This window comes from Macaca mulatta, chromosome 1 (genome assembly GCF_049350105.2).
Source record: "Macaca mulatta isolate MMU2019108-1 chromosome 1, T2T-MMU8v2.0, whole genome shotgun sequence".
Lineage (NCBI taxonomy): Eukaryota > Metazoa > Chordata > Mammalia > Primates > Cercopithecidae > Macaca > Macaca mulatta.
Window position 1 is genome coordinate 156,229,802 of NC_133406.1, and position 18,477 is coordinate 156,248,278.

The 18,477-nt window shown below is 41.1% G+C and overlaps 1 protein-coding gene across 12 annotated transcripts in view; it reads right to left on the reverse strand.

Moving 5' to 3' along the window:
* The window catches only part of SAMD13 (sterile alpha motif domain containing 13), a 98,664-nt gene that overhangs the window by 58,151 nt on the left and 22,036 nt on the right, over nucleotides 1-18,477 (reverse strand). For all 12 annotated transcript variants that reach the window (XM_077988028.1, XM_077987997.1, XM_077987988.1 and 9 more), the window contains one exon: nucleotides 15,135-15,246. In XM_077988028.1, coding sequence (XP_077844154.1) covers nucleotides 15,135-15,242 — 108 coding nt within the window. In that variant the 5' untranslated portion in view covers nucleotides 15,243-15,246. The remainder of the gene's footprint in view (nucleotides 1-15,134; nucleotides 15,247-18,477) is intronic.

Below are 18,477 nucleotides of genomic sequence, written 5' to 3' on the forward strand. Positions count from 1 at the left end.
CCTATTTTAGATATTTCATGTAAGTGGAATTATGCAATATTTGTCTGGCTTATTTCATTTAGCATGTTTTCAAGGTTTATCCATGTTGTAGCACATATCAGAACTTCATTCCTTTTTATGGTTGAATAATATTCCATTATATGTATACAGCACATTTTAAAAATCAGTTCATCTGTTCATGGACACTTGGGATGTTTCCACCTTTGGTTATTGTCAACAATGCTGTAATAACCACTGCACAAGTACAAGTATCTGTTTAATTCCCTCTTTTCAATTCTTTTGGGTGGAACTGCTGGGTCATACAGTAAAGCTATATTTAACTTTTCGAGTATCTGCCAAATTATTTTCCAGAACAGATGCACCATTTTATAGTTCTACCCGCAATGTACAAAGAAATTTCTCCACATCCTTGCTCCTCCATATTCTTTTGACCTCATCCCTTTCTATATCCTCAGGGAGTTTGCTTCACTTAACTTTTCTCAATTTATTTCAATTTTAATCTGTCCAATTCTTTTAGCTACTTTCCTGGATGTGAGTAAGTCTGGATGTCTCCTCTCTTAGAAGAGAACTCTCTTGCCTACATGACTCTCTAGTTGCTGCTTCTCCCATACTGGCCTGCCTCCCACTCACTCCTCAACTTGGAAGGAAAGTTCCTCCCCAGCTGATATGTGTGCACCCTGACATGCTGCTGTGGCTGCTGGCATGCATGAGCAAGCACAGATCCCATTGCCACTGGCCCAGTGAAACTCTGTGGCCAGCATCCCCCATCGGAGTGTTGTGGCCAGCAGACAGAGAATACCTCGACCCCTCCAGTAAAGGAGGTTGCTAACCACAAGGGGCCAGAGAATAAAGCTGTGACCCAGTACCAACCCCCCAGAGTTACAGCATGCAGCCCAGAAGTGCCAAGCTGAGCCTTATCCCCTAACATCTTGCAGAAATGAAGACAGTCACCTTATACCACAATCAAAGCCCTAAGGGCATTAAAGAAAATAAAGGCAAAAAAATCACATCCAAAGGACAGCAATTTCAAAGATTGAAGAAGCATGAGCCCGTAGAGATGAAACAAAACAAAACAAAACAACAACACAAAAAACAAAAACCAAATCAAAACATATAAAAAAACCTAGTGCAATAACTCTGGCAACTCAAAAAGTCAGAGTGTCTTCTTACCTCCAAATGACTGTACTAGTTCCCCAATAATTGTTCTTAACCAGACTGAAATGGCTGAAATGACAGACATATAATTCAGAATATAGATAGGCATAAATATCATTAAGTTTCAGGAGAAAGTTAAAACACAGTCCAAGGAATCTACGGTATATATGGGAACTGAAGATGAAATGGTCATTTTAAGAAAGAATCAAACTGATCTGGTAGAGCTTAAAAACTTACTTCAAGGTTTCATAATACAATCTCAGCAGAATAGATCAAGCTGAGGAAACATTCTCAGAGTTTGAAGACTGGCTGATATGGTTTGACTGTGTTCCCACCCAAGTCTCATCTTGAATTCCCACATGTTGAGGGATGGATCCAGTGGGAGGTAATTGAATCATGGGGGCAGGTCTTTCCCATGCTGTTCTCAGGATAGTGAATAAATCTCAGGAGATCTAATGGTTTTAAAAAGAGGAGTTCCCAGCCGGGCATGGTGGCTCATGCCTATAATCCCAGCACTTTGGGAGGCCGAGGCAGGTGGATTACCTGAGGTCAGGAGTTTGAGACAAGCCTGGCCAGCGTGGTGAAACCCCATCTCTACTAAGAATACAAAAATTAGTTGGGCGTGATGGCAGGCACAAGTAATCCCAGCTACTTGGGAAGCTGAGGCAGGAGAATCACTTGAACCTGGGAGGCAGAGGTTGGAGTGAGCTGAGATCATGCCATTGCACTCCAGCCTGGGTGATAGAGTGAGACTCCATCTTAAAAAAAAAAAAAAAAAAAAAAAAAAAGAGAAGTTCCCCTGCACAAGCTCTCTCTCTTTTTGCCTGCTCCCATCCACATAAGATGTGATTTGCTCCTCCTTGTCTTCCTCCACAATTGTGAGGCCTCCCCAGCCATGTGGAACTGTAAGTCCAATTAAACCTCTTTCTTTTGTACATTGCCCAGTCTTGGATATGTCTTTATCAGCCGTGTGAAAATGGACTAATACAGTAAATTGGTACCAGTAGAGTGGGGCATTGCTGAAAAGATACACAAAAATGTGGAAGCGACTTTGGAACTGGGTAACAGGCAGAGGTTGGAACAGTTTGGAGGGCTCAGAAGAAGACAGGAAAATGTGGGAAAGTTTGGAACTTCCTAGAGACTTGCTGAATGACTTTGACAAAAATGCTGATAGTGATATGAACAATAAGGTACAGGCTGAGGTAGTCTCAGATGGGATGAGGAACTTGTTGGGAACTAGAGCAAAGGTGACTCTTGTTATATTTTAGCAAAGAGACTGGTGGCATTTTGCCCCTGCCCTAGAGATTTGTGGAACTTTGAACTTGAGAGAGATGATTTAGGGTATCTGGTGGAAGAAATTTCTAAGTAGCAAAGCATTCAAGAGGTGACTTGGGTGTTGTTAAAGGCATTCAGTTTTATAAGGGAAACAGAGCAAAAAAGTTCAGAAAATTTGCACCCTGACAATGTGATAGAAATGAAAATTCCATTTTCTGAGGAGAGATTCAAGCCAGCTGCAGAAATCTGCATAAGTAATGAACAGCTAAATGTTAATCCCTAAGACAATGGGGGAAATGTCTCCAGGGCATGTCAGAGGTCTTCATGGCAACTCCTGCCATCACAGGAGAGCCTAGGAGGAAAGGATGGTTTTGTAGGCCAGACCCAGGGTCCCCGTGCTGTGTGCAGCCTAGGGACTTGGTGCCCTGTGTCCCAGCCACTCCAGCCATGGCTGAAAGGGGCCAACATAGAGCTTGGGCCATGGCTTCAGAGGGTGTGAGCTCCAAGCTTTGGCAGCTTCAATGTGGTGTTGAACCTGCGAATGCACAGAAGTCAAGAATTGAGGTTTGGGAATTTCTGCCTAGATTTCAGAAGATGTATGGAAACACCTGGATGTCCAGGCAGAAGTTTGCTGCAGGGGCAAGGCTTTCATGGAGAACCTCTGCTAGGGCAGTGTGGAGGGAAATGTGGGGTTGGAGCTCCCAGACAGAGTCCCTACTGAGGCACCGCCTAGTAGAGCTGTGAGAACAGGGCCACCATCCTCCAGACCCCAGAATGGTAGATCCACTGACAGCTTGCACTGTGCACCTGGAAAAGCTGCAGACCAGCCATGAAAATACTAGCCATGAAAGCAGCCAGGAGGGAGGCTGTACCCTGCATAGCCACAGGGGCAGAGCTGTCCAAGACCATGGGAACCCACCTCTTGCATCAGCATGACCTGGATTTGAGACATGGAGTCAAAGGAGATCATTGTGGAGCTTAAAGATTTGACTGTCCTGCTGGATTTTGAACTTGCATGGGGGCCTGTAGCCCCTTTGTTTTGGCCAATTTATCCCATTTGGAATGGCTATATTTACCTAATGCCTGTACCCCCACTGTATCTAGGAAGTATCTAACCTGCTTTTGATTTTACAGGCTCATAGGTAGAAGAGACTTGCCTTGTCTCGGATGAGACTTTGGACTGTGGACTTTTAAGTTAATGCTGAAATGAGTTAAGACTTTGGGGGACTGTTGGAAAGGCATGATTGGTTTTGAAATGTGAGGATGTGAGATTTGGGAGGGGCTGGGTGGAGTGATATGGTTTGGCTGTGTCCCCACCCAAATCTCATCTTGAAATCCCACATGTTGTTGGAGGCACCTCGTGGGAGGGAATTGAATCATGAGGGCAGGTCTTTCTCATGCTCTTCTCATGGTAGTGAATAGTTTCAGGAGATCTGATGGTTTTAAAAAGAGGCAGGAGTTCTGATGGTTTTAAAAAGAGGAGTTCCCCTCACAAGCTCTCTCTCTTTTTGCCTGCTGCCAACCACATAAGATGTGACTTGCTCCTGGATGGCTTCCACCATGATTGTGAGGCCTCCCTCCCTAGCCATGTGGAACTGTAAGTTCAATTAAACCTTTTCTTTTGTAAACTGCCCAGTCTCAGCAATTTATATGTCTTTATCAGCAGCGTGAAAATGGACTAATACACTGGCTCTCTGAAATAACTCAGTCAGACAAAAATAAAGAAAAAAATTTAAAAAGAATGAACAAAACTGTTAAGAAATATGGGATTATGTAAAGAGACCAAATCTACAACTCACTGGTGTCCCTGAAAGAGAGGGTGAGAAAGCAAGCAACTTGGAAAATATATTTGAGGATATTGCCCATGAAAGCTTCCCCAGCCTTGTTAGAGAGGGCAACAGTGAAATTCAGGAGATGCAGAGAGCCCTTGTGAGATACTACACAAGATGACCATCCCCTAGACACACAGTCATCAGATTCACCAAGGTTGAAAAGAAATTAAAAATGTAAAAGGCAGATAAAGACAAGGGGCAAGTCACATACAAATGGAACCCCATCAGGCTAACAGCAGACTTTTCAGCAGAAACCCTACAAGCCAGAAGATATTGGAGGCCTACATTCAGCATTCTTAAAGAAAAGAAATTACAACTAAGAATTTCATACACAGCCAAACTAAGTTTCATAAGTGAAGGAGAAATAAGATCATTTTCAGACAAGTAAATGCTAAGGGAATTAGTTACCACCAGACCTGCCTTTCAAGAGGTCCCTAAGGGAGTGCTAAATAAGGAGAGGAAAGACCATTACTGACTGCCACAAAAACACACTTAAATACATAGACCATTGACACTATAAATCAAGCACACAATCAAGTCTGCATAATAACCCGCTAACAATACAATAACAGAATCAAATCCATACATATCAATAGTGACCTTGAATGGAAACAGAGTAAATGTCTCAATTAAAAGGCACAGAGTGGCAAGTTGGGTAAAGAAGCAAGACTCAACTGCATGCTGTCTTCAAAAGGTCCATCTTACACGTAATTACACACACAGGCTCAAAGTAAAGGGATGATGAAAAATCTACCTAACAAATGAAAAATAGAAAAAAAGCAGGGGTTGCTATTCTAATTTCAGACAAAATAGACTTTAAACCAACAATGATTTTAAAAAAAATGACAAAGAAGCGCATTATATGATGGTAATGGGCTCAATTCAACAAGAAGATGTAACTATCCTAAGTATATATACACCCAAAACAGGAGCACCCCGATTCATAAGATGAGTTCTTAGAGACCTAGGAGACTTGGATGACTGCAAAATAATAGCGGGAGACTTCAACATCCCACTGCCAGTTTAGACAGACCATCAAGGCAGACAACTAAGATATTCGGGACTTGAACTTAACACTTGACTAAATGGACCTAAAAGACATCTACAGAACTTTCCACCTCCAAAATGGCAGAATATATATTCTTCTCATCTGCATATGCGACATACTCTAAAACTGACCACACAATTGGCCATAAAACAATTCTCAGCAAATTCAAAAAAGAGGAAATTATACCAACTGTACTCTCAAACCACAGCACAATAAAAATACAAATCAATAAGAGGAAAGTCACTTAAAACTGTACAGGAAATTAAACAACCTGCTCCTGAATGAGTTTTGATTAAACAAAGAGATTAAAGCAGAAATCAAGAAATTATCTGAAACTAATGAGAACAAAAATACAACACACTGGAATCTCTGGGACACACCTAAAACAGTGTTAAGAGGAAATTTTATACTGCTAAGTGCCCATGTCAAAAAGTTACAAAGATCTCAAATTAACAACCTAACAGTACACATAGAGGAACTAGAAAAACAAGAGTAAACCAACCCCAAGGCTACCAGAAGACAAGAAATAACTAAAATCTGAGCTGAACTGAATGAAATTGAGACACGAAAAACCATACAAAAGATGAACAAATCGAGGGGTTGGTCCTTTGAAAGAATAAATGCCATATACAGACCATTAGCTAGACTAATAAAGAAGAAAGGAATGAATATCCAAATAAATAAGATCAGAAATGACAAAGAGGACATTACCATCAACCCCATAAAAATATCTTTTAAAAAACCCTCAGAGACTATTACAAACACCTTTATGCATACAAACTAGAAAATCTAGTTGAAATGGATAAATTCCTGGAAACACAACCTCCCAAGATTGAAGAAGGAAGAAACTGAAGCCCTAAACAAACCAATAATGAGTTCTGAAATTGAATCAGGAATAAAAAGCCTACCAACCAGAAGCAGCACAGTACCAGATGGATTTATAGCCGAATTCTACCAGATGTATAAAGAAGAGTTGGTACCATTCCTACTGAAACTATTCCCAAAAATTTAGGAGGAGGGACTCCTCCTTAACTCATTCTATGAGGCCAGAATCATTTTGATACCAGAAGCTGGCAGAGATACAACAAAAAAAAGAAAACTTCAGGCCAATATCCTTGATGAACATAGGTGCAAACATCCTCAACAAAATGCTAGCAAATGAATCCAGCAGCATATCAAAAAGCTAATCCACCACAATCGAGTAGGCTTTATCCCTGGGAAGCAAGGTTGATTCAACATATGCAAATCAATACATGTGATTCATCACATAAATGGAACTAAAACCCCAAACCACAAGATCATCTCAATAGATGCAGAGAAGGCTTTCAATAAAATTCAACGTCCCTTCATGTTAAAAATCATTAACAAACTAGGCATCAAAGGTAAATATCTCAAAATAATAAGTGCCATCTTATTATTGACACGAGAAACCCACAGTCAGCATTATACTGAATGGGCAAAAGCTGCAAGCATTCCCCTTGAGAACCAGAAGAAGACAAGGATGCCTACTCTCACTACTCCTATCCAACATTGTACTGGAAGTCCTATCCAGTACAATCAGGCAAGAGAAAGAAATAAAAGGCATCCAAATAAGAAGAAAGGAAGTCAAACTATTCTTGTTTGTAGATGATATGATTCTATACCTAGTAAACCCCATAGTCTCTGACCAGAAGCTGCTTGAGCTGATAAGCAACTTCAACAAAGTTTCAGTATACAAAATCAATGTGCAAAAATCAGTAGCATTCCTAACAACAACCATACATTAACAGCACCTAAACTGACAGCCAAATCAGGAATGCAATTCCATTCACAATTGCCACAAAAAGAATAAAATACCTAGAGATACAGCTAACTGGGGAGGTGAAAGGTCTTTATAATGAGAATTACAAAACACTACTCAAAGAAATCAGAGATGACACAAACAAATGGAACAACATTCCATGCTCTTGGATAAAAAGATCAATATCATTAAAATGGCCATACTGCCCAAAGCAATTTACAGATTCAATGCTATTTCTATCAAACCACCAATGACATTCTTTACAGAACAGAGAAAACTATTCTAACATTCATATGGAACCAAAAAAGAGCCCAAATAGCCAAGGGAATCCTAAGCAAAAAGAATCTGGAGGAATCACATTGCCTGACATCAAACTGTACTACAAGGCTACAGTAACCAAAATAGCATGGTACACATAGACCAGTGTAACAGACTAGAGAGTACAGAAATAAAGCTGTACATCTATAACCATCTGAGCTTTGATGAAGTCGACAAAAACAAGCGATGGGGAAAGGACTTCCTATTCAACAAATGGTGCTGGGATAACTGGCTAGCCATATGCAGAAGATTGAAACTGGACCCATTACTTACACCATATATAAAAATCAATTCAAGATGGTTTACAGACTTAAATGTAAAGCCTAAAAGTATAAAAACCCTGGAAGATAAACTAGGAAATACCATTCTGGACACAGGCCCTGGCAAAGATTTCATGATATAGACGCCAAAAGCAATTGCAACAAAAACAAAAATTGACAAATAGGACCTAATTAAACTGAAGAGTTTCTGCATAGCAAAAGAACTATCAACAGCGCAAATAGAAAACTACTAAATGGGAGAAAATATTTGTAAACTATGCGTTCAACAAAGGTTTAATATCCAGAATCTGTAAGAAACTTAAACAAATTAACAAGCAAAAAAAACAACCCATTACATATTGTGCAAAGGACATGAACAGACACGTCTCAAAAGAAGTCATACATATGGCTAATAAGCATATGAAAAAATGCTTAACATCATTAATCATTAGAGAAATACAAATCAAAACAATGAGACACCATCTTGCACTAGTCAGAATGGCTACTATTAAAAAATAATGAAAACAGATGCTGGTGAGGTTGCTGAGAAAAGGGAATACTTATATAGCAGTAGTGGTGGGAATGTAAATTAGTTCAGACATTGTGGAGAGCAGTTTGGCGATTTCTCAAAGAACTTAAAATAGAACTACCATTCAACCTGGCAATCCCATACTGAGTATATTCCCAAAAGAATATAAGTTGTTCTACCATAAAGACACTTGCACCTGTATGTTCACTGCAGCACTATTTACAATAGGAAAGATATGAAACCAAGTGCCCATCAACAGTAGACTGGATAAAGAAAATGTGGCACATATACACCGTGGAATACTACATAGCCATTAAAAAAGAATAAGAACATGTGCTGCGCAGCAACATGGATAGAGCTGGAGGTCATTATCCTATAGGAACTAATGCAGGAACAGAAAACCAAATACCTTACATTCTCATGAGTGGGAGCTAAACATTAAGCACATATGGACACGAAGAAAGGAACAATAGACACTGGGGCCTACTTGAGGGTGGAGGGTGGGAGGAGGGTAAAGACTGAAAAGCTGCCTATTGGATACTATGGTTATTACTTGGTGATGAAATAATCTGTACACCGAACCCCTGTGACACACAATTTACCTGTATAACAAACCTGAACATGTACCCATGAATCTAAAATAAAAGTTTAAAAACTTCAAGTTTTTTCCTTATCAGTTTTCAATTTTCTTGGCTACTTTCTTATTATTAGCATTACCAACTTACTTGTGATTTCACCTCTTTTCTAAATTTTCATGGGCTGAAAGGACACATCAGCAGAGACTGAGTTGCCACTTCCCCTGTTCATTATGCTATAAAATATTCTAAGCGTTTCAGTAGCCTTTAATTGTTAAAAATTATCAGGCATCAAAGCACCTCAAATATTTTCAATACTTGGTATGATTAGATGCTGATGAAGTAAATCAAGTTATTCTCAATCTGTGAGGTTTTAACTGGTCTAATTCAAAGCCAGATTTGCTATGAAAGGTAATGATGTTTAAGTTTCACCTTAACAAGTTTGTATCCACAATTTTGTAATTTTTTTTTTTTTTCACCGAGGGCTGTTAGAATTGCATAAACTTTAGGCTCCACAAAACCTGAATTTGTCTCTGTTCTAATTAGAAATCTCCATCTAGAATCACTACAACTGAATTCAATTTGGCCGTGATTAGAACACTATGCTCAGGGTTGCTCTGATTGGCCTCTCTGCCCTATGATTCCATTTTGAGGTAGTTAGTATTACTTGGCAATATGTAGCCATAAGAAATTTCATTTATTTTTTATTAAGCCAGCGACTTCAGAAACTTATCAAAAGTTAGCAATAAGCCATCTGTAAAGAGATGTCAATCTTTGCATTTCAAATGAATGACTTAAGCAACCAGTTGGGCATTTCAGAGTACAGATACTATTCTTATTCATGTGGTTTGAGAAAAATGAAGAGATAATAGAGTAAAATTAATTTGTCACCTTGAGTTGCATATTACTTTGTCATGATTATTTCAGAGATACATATTGTTCTCAAAATAAAATCACAAATGTTGCTTGTAAGTTTGAGAAATCTGAAAAATATGAACTGTATGACATTGATTGGCAGATCTCTGTCTTCCATCTTCTTCTTATATATTCTAAGTATGTGAGTCAAACAGACAAAGACATAGAAATGAAGTGACTATACCACAACAGGCAGAGCTGTCTTTGTGACTTGCCATTAGGGTCCAATTTGAGTGGTGAAGTTACTGTACTAGATTTCCAGAGTTCCTTAAATGGCAACTAAAAGCACTGCCCATAGTTGGCTTTATAACAGAGAAAACTGCTAATTTAGCCTTCAGAGTTTGACAAAGCAAACTTTACCCTAAATGTTCTCTGTGAGGAAGGGAGGGATGCTTTTGAACAAGATTAGTCAAAATAGTCTCTTAAAAACCAAAGCTCTTATCAAAGTAAAATTCTTGAGGTACCTTTGACTCTGGAAAGCTAAGCAGTCCATACCCATGGACAAGTGTCATTAAAAACAAAAAATCTATTCACAAAAGTTCAACTGTGTCTCAAGTGGTTTTGCACCCTGTGTTGTGCACTGAAAGCATACTTCTTGAGGACCAGTTTTAAGATTACATGTTTTGGCTCTTAAAGCAGGAGCTTGAACAGTATTCTGTTTGTTTAACTCAGTATTAACCTTATAGAAATCTGAGTCCTAGAAGGGCAGATTCTCCAAGACCATCCACTAACCATGAGTAAACTGGAAGAAAACATATCAGAAGTCATGACTTTCATTCATTTCCTTCACCACAGCCCAAAATGTTTGCCTGCTAGAAGGCACTTGGGAAAATAGCCACCATACGGCAGTGTCTGTGGGAAAGAGAGATGGTACTAACAAAGCTGTAATCACTGCCTTCTCCAGGGCTCCCACTGCCTCCTGCTTTCATAGGTCAGTGAACCCTTTGGAGTGCTAGCTGAATGAGTCCAGTGGGCCAGACTCCCTACATGGTGAGCAACTGCAACCCTGATGACACAGACCACATGCCAACCCAAGGAGTAGTGACATCGACATCGCTGTCCAAAACATACATGCTGTTGACACCGGGTTATTCGTGATGGGCTGGGCAGGGACTTAGGACTTAACTCTTGATGATTCTTTTGACTTGTAATTCTGACTAACACAGAAAACTCAAAAGAGGATTGCCAGAAGAAAATTTGATGAAGATAATTGCAGCAGAGGAAAACTTAACGGAGATCATTGTTCTGTGACAGTGGGGTGCCTGCACAGGGAAAAGGAGGTTAGGCAAAGACCACCACCTTAATCCAGCTGCTTCTCCATACCACAGGAACACAGGACAAATCTTGCCCTCCGAGAAATCTTGCTCAATGGTATGACATCTTCCAAGAAGTCATGCTGCTAGAAAGCCACATCTGAGTCTAGTTGCCACAGCCATACAGTTTCCAGTACTATGCTATGAGACCATACCACAAAGATAGATACTCTCCTGGAAGTCAGGCCATCTGATGGCGGACTTGTTTGCCATCAATATCAGTATTTTAGTCAGTTCAGGCTGCTAGGACAAGATACTGTAGATTGGGCAGCACAAACAACAGATATTTCTCACAGTTCTAGAAGCTGGAGGTCCAAGACCAGGGTGCCAACATGGTTGGGTTCTTTTTTTTTTTTTTTTTTTTTTTTTTTTTTGAGACGGAGTCTCGCTCTGTAGCCCAGGCTGGAGTGCAGTGGCCGGATCTCAGCTCACTGCAAGCTCCGCCTCCCGGGTTCACGCCATTCTCCGGCCTCAGCCTCCCGAGTAGCTGGGACTACAGGCGCTGCCACCTCGCCCGGCTATTTTTTGTATTTCTTAGTAGAGACGGGGTTTCACCGTGTTAGCCAGGATGGTCTCGATCTCCTGACCTCGTGATCCGCCCATCTCGGCCTCCCAAAGTGCTGGGATTACAGGCTTGAGCCACCACGCCCGGCCATGGTTGGGTTCTTGGTGAGGGCTCTCTTCCTGGCTTGTAGGAGGCTGTCTTCTTGCTGTATCCTTACACCCGAGAGTAAGCTCTCTGGTGTCTTGTCCTCTTCTTATAAGAGCATTGATCTCATCATGGGGGCTCCATCCTCATGACCTCATCTAAACCTAATTACTTCCCAAAGATCCCACCTCCGAATATCCTCACTGGGTTAGGTTTTCAACATAAGAGTTTTGGGGGGACATAAAACTTTCAGCCCATAGTAGTCAGCCATGAAACAATAAGTTCCCCACATCACTGGCAACCATGCTGCCCTTTCTGGACTTGCCCTTTTCAAAAGTGGTTTAGGGGATGCTCTCCATCCCTGCCCTGCTTCTGTCAAGTGGAAGGGCAAAGCTTTCCTGAGGAGAGTTTAAGGAGGCAGCTGTTCTAACTTTCTCAGCTGCTGTGACCTTGCATGTACCTGCATGTGTCTTGAAAGGGCCATATGCTTGGGCTGGAGATGGCCTGTATCTTCTCATCAGGATGATGAGTGGGTGCTAACCGACTAGGTTCATTGCCGGGAAGACCCCAGAGGCCATGCTGATGGCCTCTGTAGTGTGATGATGAAAGAGGCAGGTTAACATAGTAGAGGATCCAATTCTCAGTCCTCATGAATATCATAGCAGTGACTTATCTTACCAGCCTAAGCCTGGCCAGTGATTCCCTCCCTGCCCTCCACCTCCTTTAATGGAAAAGGAGAAATGAGAGATTTGAATCACTGCCAGAGACTAATTCAAGGCAGACTCTTCCCCGACCCAATCACCCTTCCATGAGAATGAAGAGAACTCAAGCTTCTGGACTATGCTTGTAAAACTCTGATCCTTTGAGAATTCATTTCTCGGGCTTCCGAGTTGGCAGGTTGAACATAGCAGCAAGACGATGCTCACTTCTCCCTTGAAGGATTTCTGAATGAAATGCTTTAGAAGAGTTTATTCCCGTTATGGTTCCCAGTGTCCATGGGGACAGAATGAGATCATCCATGGGAGAAGGGGCCTGCTCGTGGGCCAGGCTCAGAGTTGGCAGTTCCATTTCTGAGGTACCTCACAGAACCTGGAAGGTCCAGAGAGCATCGTGTGCCCCCAGTCTGGGATGTCTGCCTCCAAGGAGTCTGAGCAAAAGCTCAACCTGCAAAGGGCTTTCGGTCAGCTGGGAATCTGGCCAAGAGACCTTTTAGCTAAGTATTTTTTTTTTTTGTTAACCATTTACAATACTACTTAAATTTAATTTTAGAAGAGTGCCATTCAATTGCAGTGACACAAATGGACATTGTACCAGTGAAAAACAAAATAAAATATGTTCCAACTGATCAGCGGCCTTCCACTTTCCAACCTGAGCGGTATTTTTCCATCACAATTCATAAACATTTTTCAAACATAAAGAAAACTCATCAGAGTTTTATAGTAAATACCCATATTCTGAACACCTAGATGTTACAATTAACATTTTCTGTACTTGCTTTACCACAAATATGTCCACATGGTCACCCTTCTATTTAATGGCCAATGCATATTTTCAATGCATTTTAAATTGAGTTGTATATATCAGTATACTTTCCCCCAAATACTTCTGTTTTTATACCACTGTTTAGGTGTTTTTCATAGTTCTTTTCTTTTTGAAGTAAAATTTATATGTTCTATAATGCACAAACCTGAATCATTTGCATATGCCTGTGTATAAGCAAGCAGTGACCCATGCATACCTGAACCCAAGCCTGTATCAAGATACAGAATGTTACCATCACCCAGAAAGTTCCCTCATACTCCTTCCCAGTCATTCTCCATCCCCACCCAGTCAGAGGCAACCACTGTTCTGATTGTTTTTTACTACTGATTCATGTTCCTGTTCTGGAACCTTATCTAAATGGAACCATTCGGTATGAAATCAGTTATGTAAGGTTTCTCTCAATCGGTAATACGTTTTTGAGACTCAGGCAAATGGTTGTACATAACAGTAGTTCATTCCTTTTTATTACTGTGGAGTATTCCACTATATGAATATACCACTGTTTGTATATTCATTCCCCCATTGATGTACACCTAGGCTTCAAATTTTTGACCATTGTGATAACGTTAGTAAGAACAATTTGTACAAATCTTTTTACAGACATGTGTTTTCATTTCCCTTGGGTAAATACCCAGGAGTGAAACTGCTGCATCATGGGATAGATGTCTGAATGTTTATTTCACATTGTCACCAACAATGAAGGAGTTCCAGTTGCTCCACATCCTTGTGAACATTTAATGTTATCAACCTTTCTCATTTTAGCTCTTCTGGTGGGTGTGAAGTAATTTAAGCTGCTATTTTAGCAAGTTTTCCAAATTAGGAAAAAAATACATATGTACAAAGATCAAGTCTCAAGTAAATATGGGTTGAAGGAAATCTAGAAATTGGAGTGTGCAATATTAGAAAAGTTTACCTTATCCAAACTCAGGCCCTACAGTTAACAGTTTGAGAGAATAAACAATGGCTGAAGGGATTTTTCAGTTTTTAATTCTCCCTACAATATTATATTAGAAAAGAAAATGTAATGCTTAGAAAACTGCAGCCTTCATTGATGGAGAAATAGGAATTCTGTGTTTACCCACAGAACTGGCCTCGTGTGAACCACACTGTGTTGCCTCCACTTGCCTCCTCGGGTCAAAGCCCCTTGAGGACCACTCCTGCAGACCTGGTGCAGCCTGCAACATGGAGCTAAGAATCACCTAGACAATTGGGACGGACTCCTGCCCCTTCCTCCCTCTTTCTGATAGCAACCCTGGACCTGAGGGAAAGGAAATCCCATTTTTTGAGCATCAACACTATGCCAGAACCCATCCTAGGCACTGTGCATATATTGGCCGCTAATCCTCACAACAACATCCCTATAGAGTTATTGACAGTCTGATGTTATAAATGTGAAACCAAGACTCAGAGAGACATAGTAATGTGCCTAGGGTCACATAGAGATAGAAGAACCAGGATTCGACTATCAATCCTATGCTTTTTCCAGTCTACCTTGCTAAGCACCCAGAAAGCAAATTGCAAAGGGCTTAATAGTTCACTGGGTGCTGAGGCCAGTAGTAGAAGGTGGTGCATGTCTCTTGGTCAGGTTTGTCCCTGCTTTTCCTTTCTTTTCTGTTTCCTGCTTTCTAGTGTGTTTTCACTGAAGGTAGGGCTGATTCACTCCATCCCTGAGTATGATCAGTCTTTCAGAAGACACAGATGTAAATGAGCTTTAGCCTTCTTTTCCACAGCTGCCACTGTCTCCGGCTTTGAGTTTTCCCCTTGCACAAAGGGATAATTCACCTGGAACATCCATTCGCCTTCCCCTCAGTTTCTCAGGGCCTCACTGATTCCTCCCTGCTGTTTGGTCCTCTTCCTCCTCACTCCCTTATGCCCATGGTCAGGAAGGGAGGAAACCATGGGTTCATCACATGTTCATCCCGTGTTTCTCTAGACCAAGTTACCTGTTCCTGAAAAGCACTAGCTTGCTCCTCAAATCCCACGGTTCTGAAATAATTGACGACATCCATCACGGCCCAGTCGGCAGGATCAGGTGGTCTCCCATTTTCCATGGAACTGCAAAACACAAATCCAGACAGTTGTCATGGCAGTGTCTGCACAAGGGTGTGGCCAGGCTCACAGACGGGTCTTCTGGGGCAGGCCTCTCGTGTTTCTTGGGTTCAGATGATGATTACTCTCACTGGCTTAGTCACTGCTAATAAACCATTTGACATTTAATGTAAATTATTTCCTCTGGTTTTTAATCCAGAGACATTGAGAGTGGTCCGGTGACTACTGGCAGCCCAGAGTATGATATTCATACTTCTGAGTTCAGAACACCTGGTCTTTTACAATATGACCTCAACATACCTCTCTCTCTTCCTGTCTTCCTAACACCTTCCCTAGCCCCAACCCCACACATCTAGGGATAAAGCCCTTCCACAATAGGCCAAGTCCTTTTATAGGTCTGAGCCTCTGCACATTCTGTCCCAGCCACTTACAATGCCCCCACACCTGTCTCTATTGGACAAAACTCTACCATTTCTACCAGTACAAAACTACCTCCTCTTTGAGGCATTTTTCTGGCTCTTCCAAGGGCATGTTTTAGTCATAACCTCCTTTGACTTCTAGAACTTCATTCAAACTCCCACTGTAGCACCTTCCACATTGAATTATACCCTCTGTTTATTGAACAGTCTCTCCCATTAGAGTCGGAGATGCAGGTTGGAGATATGCATTTGAGCCTAGACCATTTATCATTTTATTATTCCTACTATCAAGAGTGTACTTAGGAACTTAATCCATGTTGTTCAAATAAATAAACAGATGACAATCAAGCATTTGTCTGAGAGGGTCTGTGAGTAAGGCTCCTCATTGGATTAGAGAGGAGGGAAAGGAGAAGTAGAATAAAGAATGGTAATGACCTGCAGTTAACTGGGACTCTGCCTTATTTCTGCACTGGGAGTACTTGTCTCGCTTTCTCTATACCTCGTCCAAGATGATTTTCCCAGAGTGTACATCCAATCACATAGCCTAACTTTGCTTTGGAGGTCCTTCAGGACAAAGCCCCTCCTCACCTCTCCAACTGGGAATACACTAGAGAGCAAAACAGACACCACCCTTATTCTTATGGGCCTTACAGTCCTGTGGGGAGTGAACATTGATCAATAATCATACAAGTAAATATACAGCTGCAAGTTATGCTAAATGTTAAGAAGGACAAGCATCACGTACTACGATAGTTTAAGCAATAGGGGAAGCTTTCCCGTGGGAGTTTCTTTTCAGGTATGCTCTAAAAAGCAGTCAGAAATTAACCGTATGAAGAAGTCACATGAAGAATGTTCCAGGCCCTGTGGCAGAAACACATACAGCCAAGGGAGCCATGCAGGTCTTGGAGGCCACACTGAGGATTCTGGATATTTGTTAAGAGCAATGAGGATAATTGAATGGTCCTGTGTAAAGGGGGTGACCTGATCAGATTCACATTTCCATCAGTGACAGACTGGATTAAGAAAATGTGGCACATATACACCATGGAATACTAGGCAGCCATAAAAAAGGATGAGTTTGTGTCCTTTGTAGGGACATGGATGCAGCTGGAAACCATCATTCTTAGCAAACTATCACAAGAACAGAAAACCAAACACCGCATGTTCTCACTCATAGGTGGGAACTGAACAATGAGATCACTTGGACTCGGGAAGGGGAACATCACACACCGGGGCCTATCATGGGGAGGGGGGAGGGGGGAGGGATTGCATTGGGAGTTATACCTGATGTAAATGACGAGTTGATGGGTGCTGACGAGTTGATGGGTGCAGCACAGCAACATGGCACAAGTATACATATGTAACAAACCTGCACATTATGCACATGTACCCTAGAACTTAAAGTATAATAATAATAATAAATAAATAAATAAAATTTAAAAAAAATTAAAAAAAAAAAAAAGAAAGAGAACGCTGGAGAGAAGCCAGTCAACAAGAAGTCTATTGCAGTCATGCAAGCCAGAGATCATGCTTAGACTAGGGTGATGGTTATGAAAAACGAGAGGAGTGTGTGGATTTAAAAGATAGCTAATGAATAAAATCAGTGTAACTTAGTGCTAGACCAGATATAGAGAATGGAGGGAGTAGAAGTGTCATGGAACTGGATGGATGGTGGTAACATCCATCCAGCTGAACATGCTAAATTTGGGGTACTGTCTATATCCAAGTGGAGATTTAATGTGGGCTATAAGTGTAGAGTGCAAAGCAGAAGAGTGGGCTAGATACACCTGTGGGAGACAGAGGCATTTAGACAATAATGGGTATCTTGAGAGAGGAGGAGAAGAGAGCTGGGCCTAGAACTAAGCTTGAGAGGTTCAATATTTAGTAGAAGTTGAAAAGATCCAGGTTACTTTTAATGGAAACAAAATTGGCTAGATTTAGGGAGATTCCTGAAGATCTTTAAAGGTCTAAGAGTCAAGGATCCAGCCACCTCATTCCCCAGCATAATGCTTTGCCCATAGCAGGAACCTAAAATATTTAAGAAAACAAAACCAACTTCTGTACTAGTTAAAGGGAGTCACTGATCAATGGCACATGTGATGGTTCATTTCTCAACAGCACCTCATTTAAAAACATTTAAAGCCAGGGCACCTGTAGTCCCAGCTACTTGGGAGGCTGAGGCAGGAGAATGGCGTGAACCCGGGAGGCGGAGCTTGCAGTGAGCTGAGATCCGGCCATTGCACCCCAGCCTGGACTTAAAGATGGTGAATCTATAACCACTGCATGCCTGTATACACAAGTACTCATGTGCACACATGCACACACACAATCTTCCTACCATTTAACAGGCAATATACATCAGGAAGAAAACGATTTTTCATCCTAACATTGCTAAATATTAACTATGTGTTTTTAAATCAATGGTAAATTTTTAAAAAATTATCTATGTGCTGGAATTTTCCATACACTAGCAACATAAGCAATCAGCATCTGGCACTGAGGACCCTCTTCAAGGTACCATTTTCCTTCCCTCTCTCTTAAGGTGTCCTTGAAGAATGTTTGGAAAGGAGTTCATTGTTCCAACAAATCTTTACAGTTTTCTAATTAGCTCACTTCTGATAGTGAACACAGAGTCCCATCGAACACACTTTTAAGTGCCCCCAGAAAACATCTGAATTCACTCTCCCTGTGGTTGACTTCAGTTAGTCGCCTTTCCTCACCAAAAATAGTTATCAGACCATCACATGTAGCCCCAAACCTAAAATAAAACATTTTAAAAAGAATACTCAATTGTAATAACAAAATACGTTACATCGTA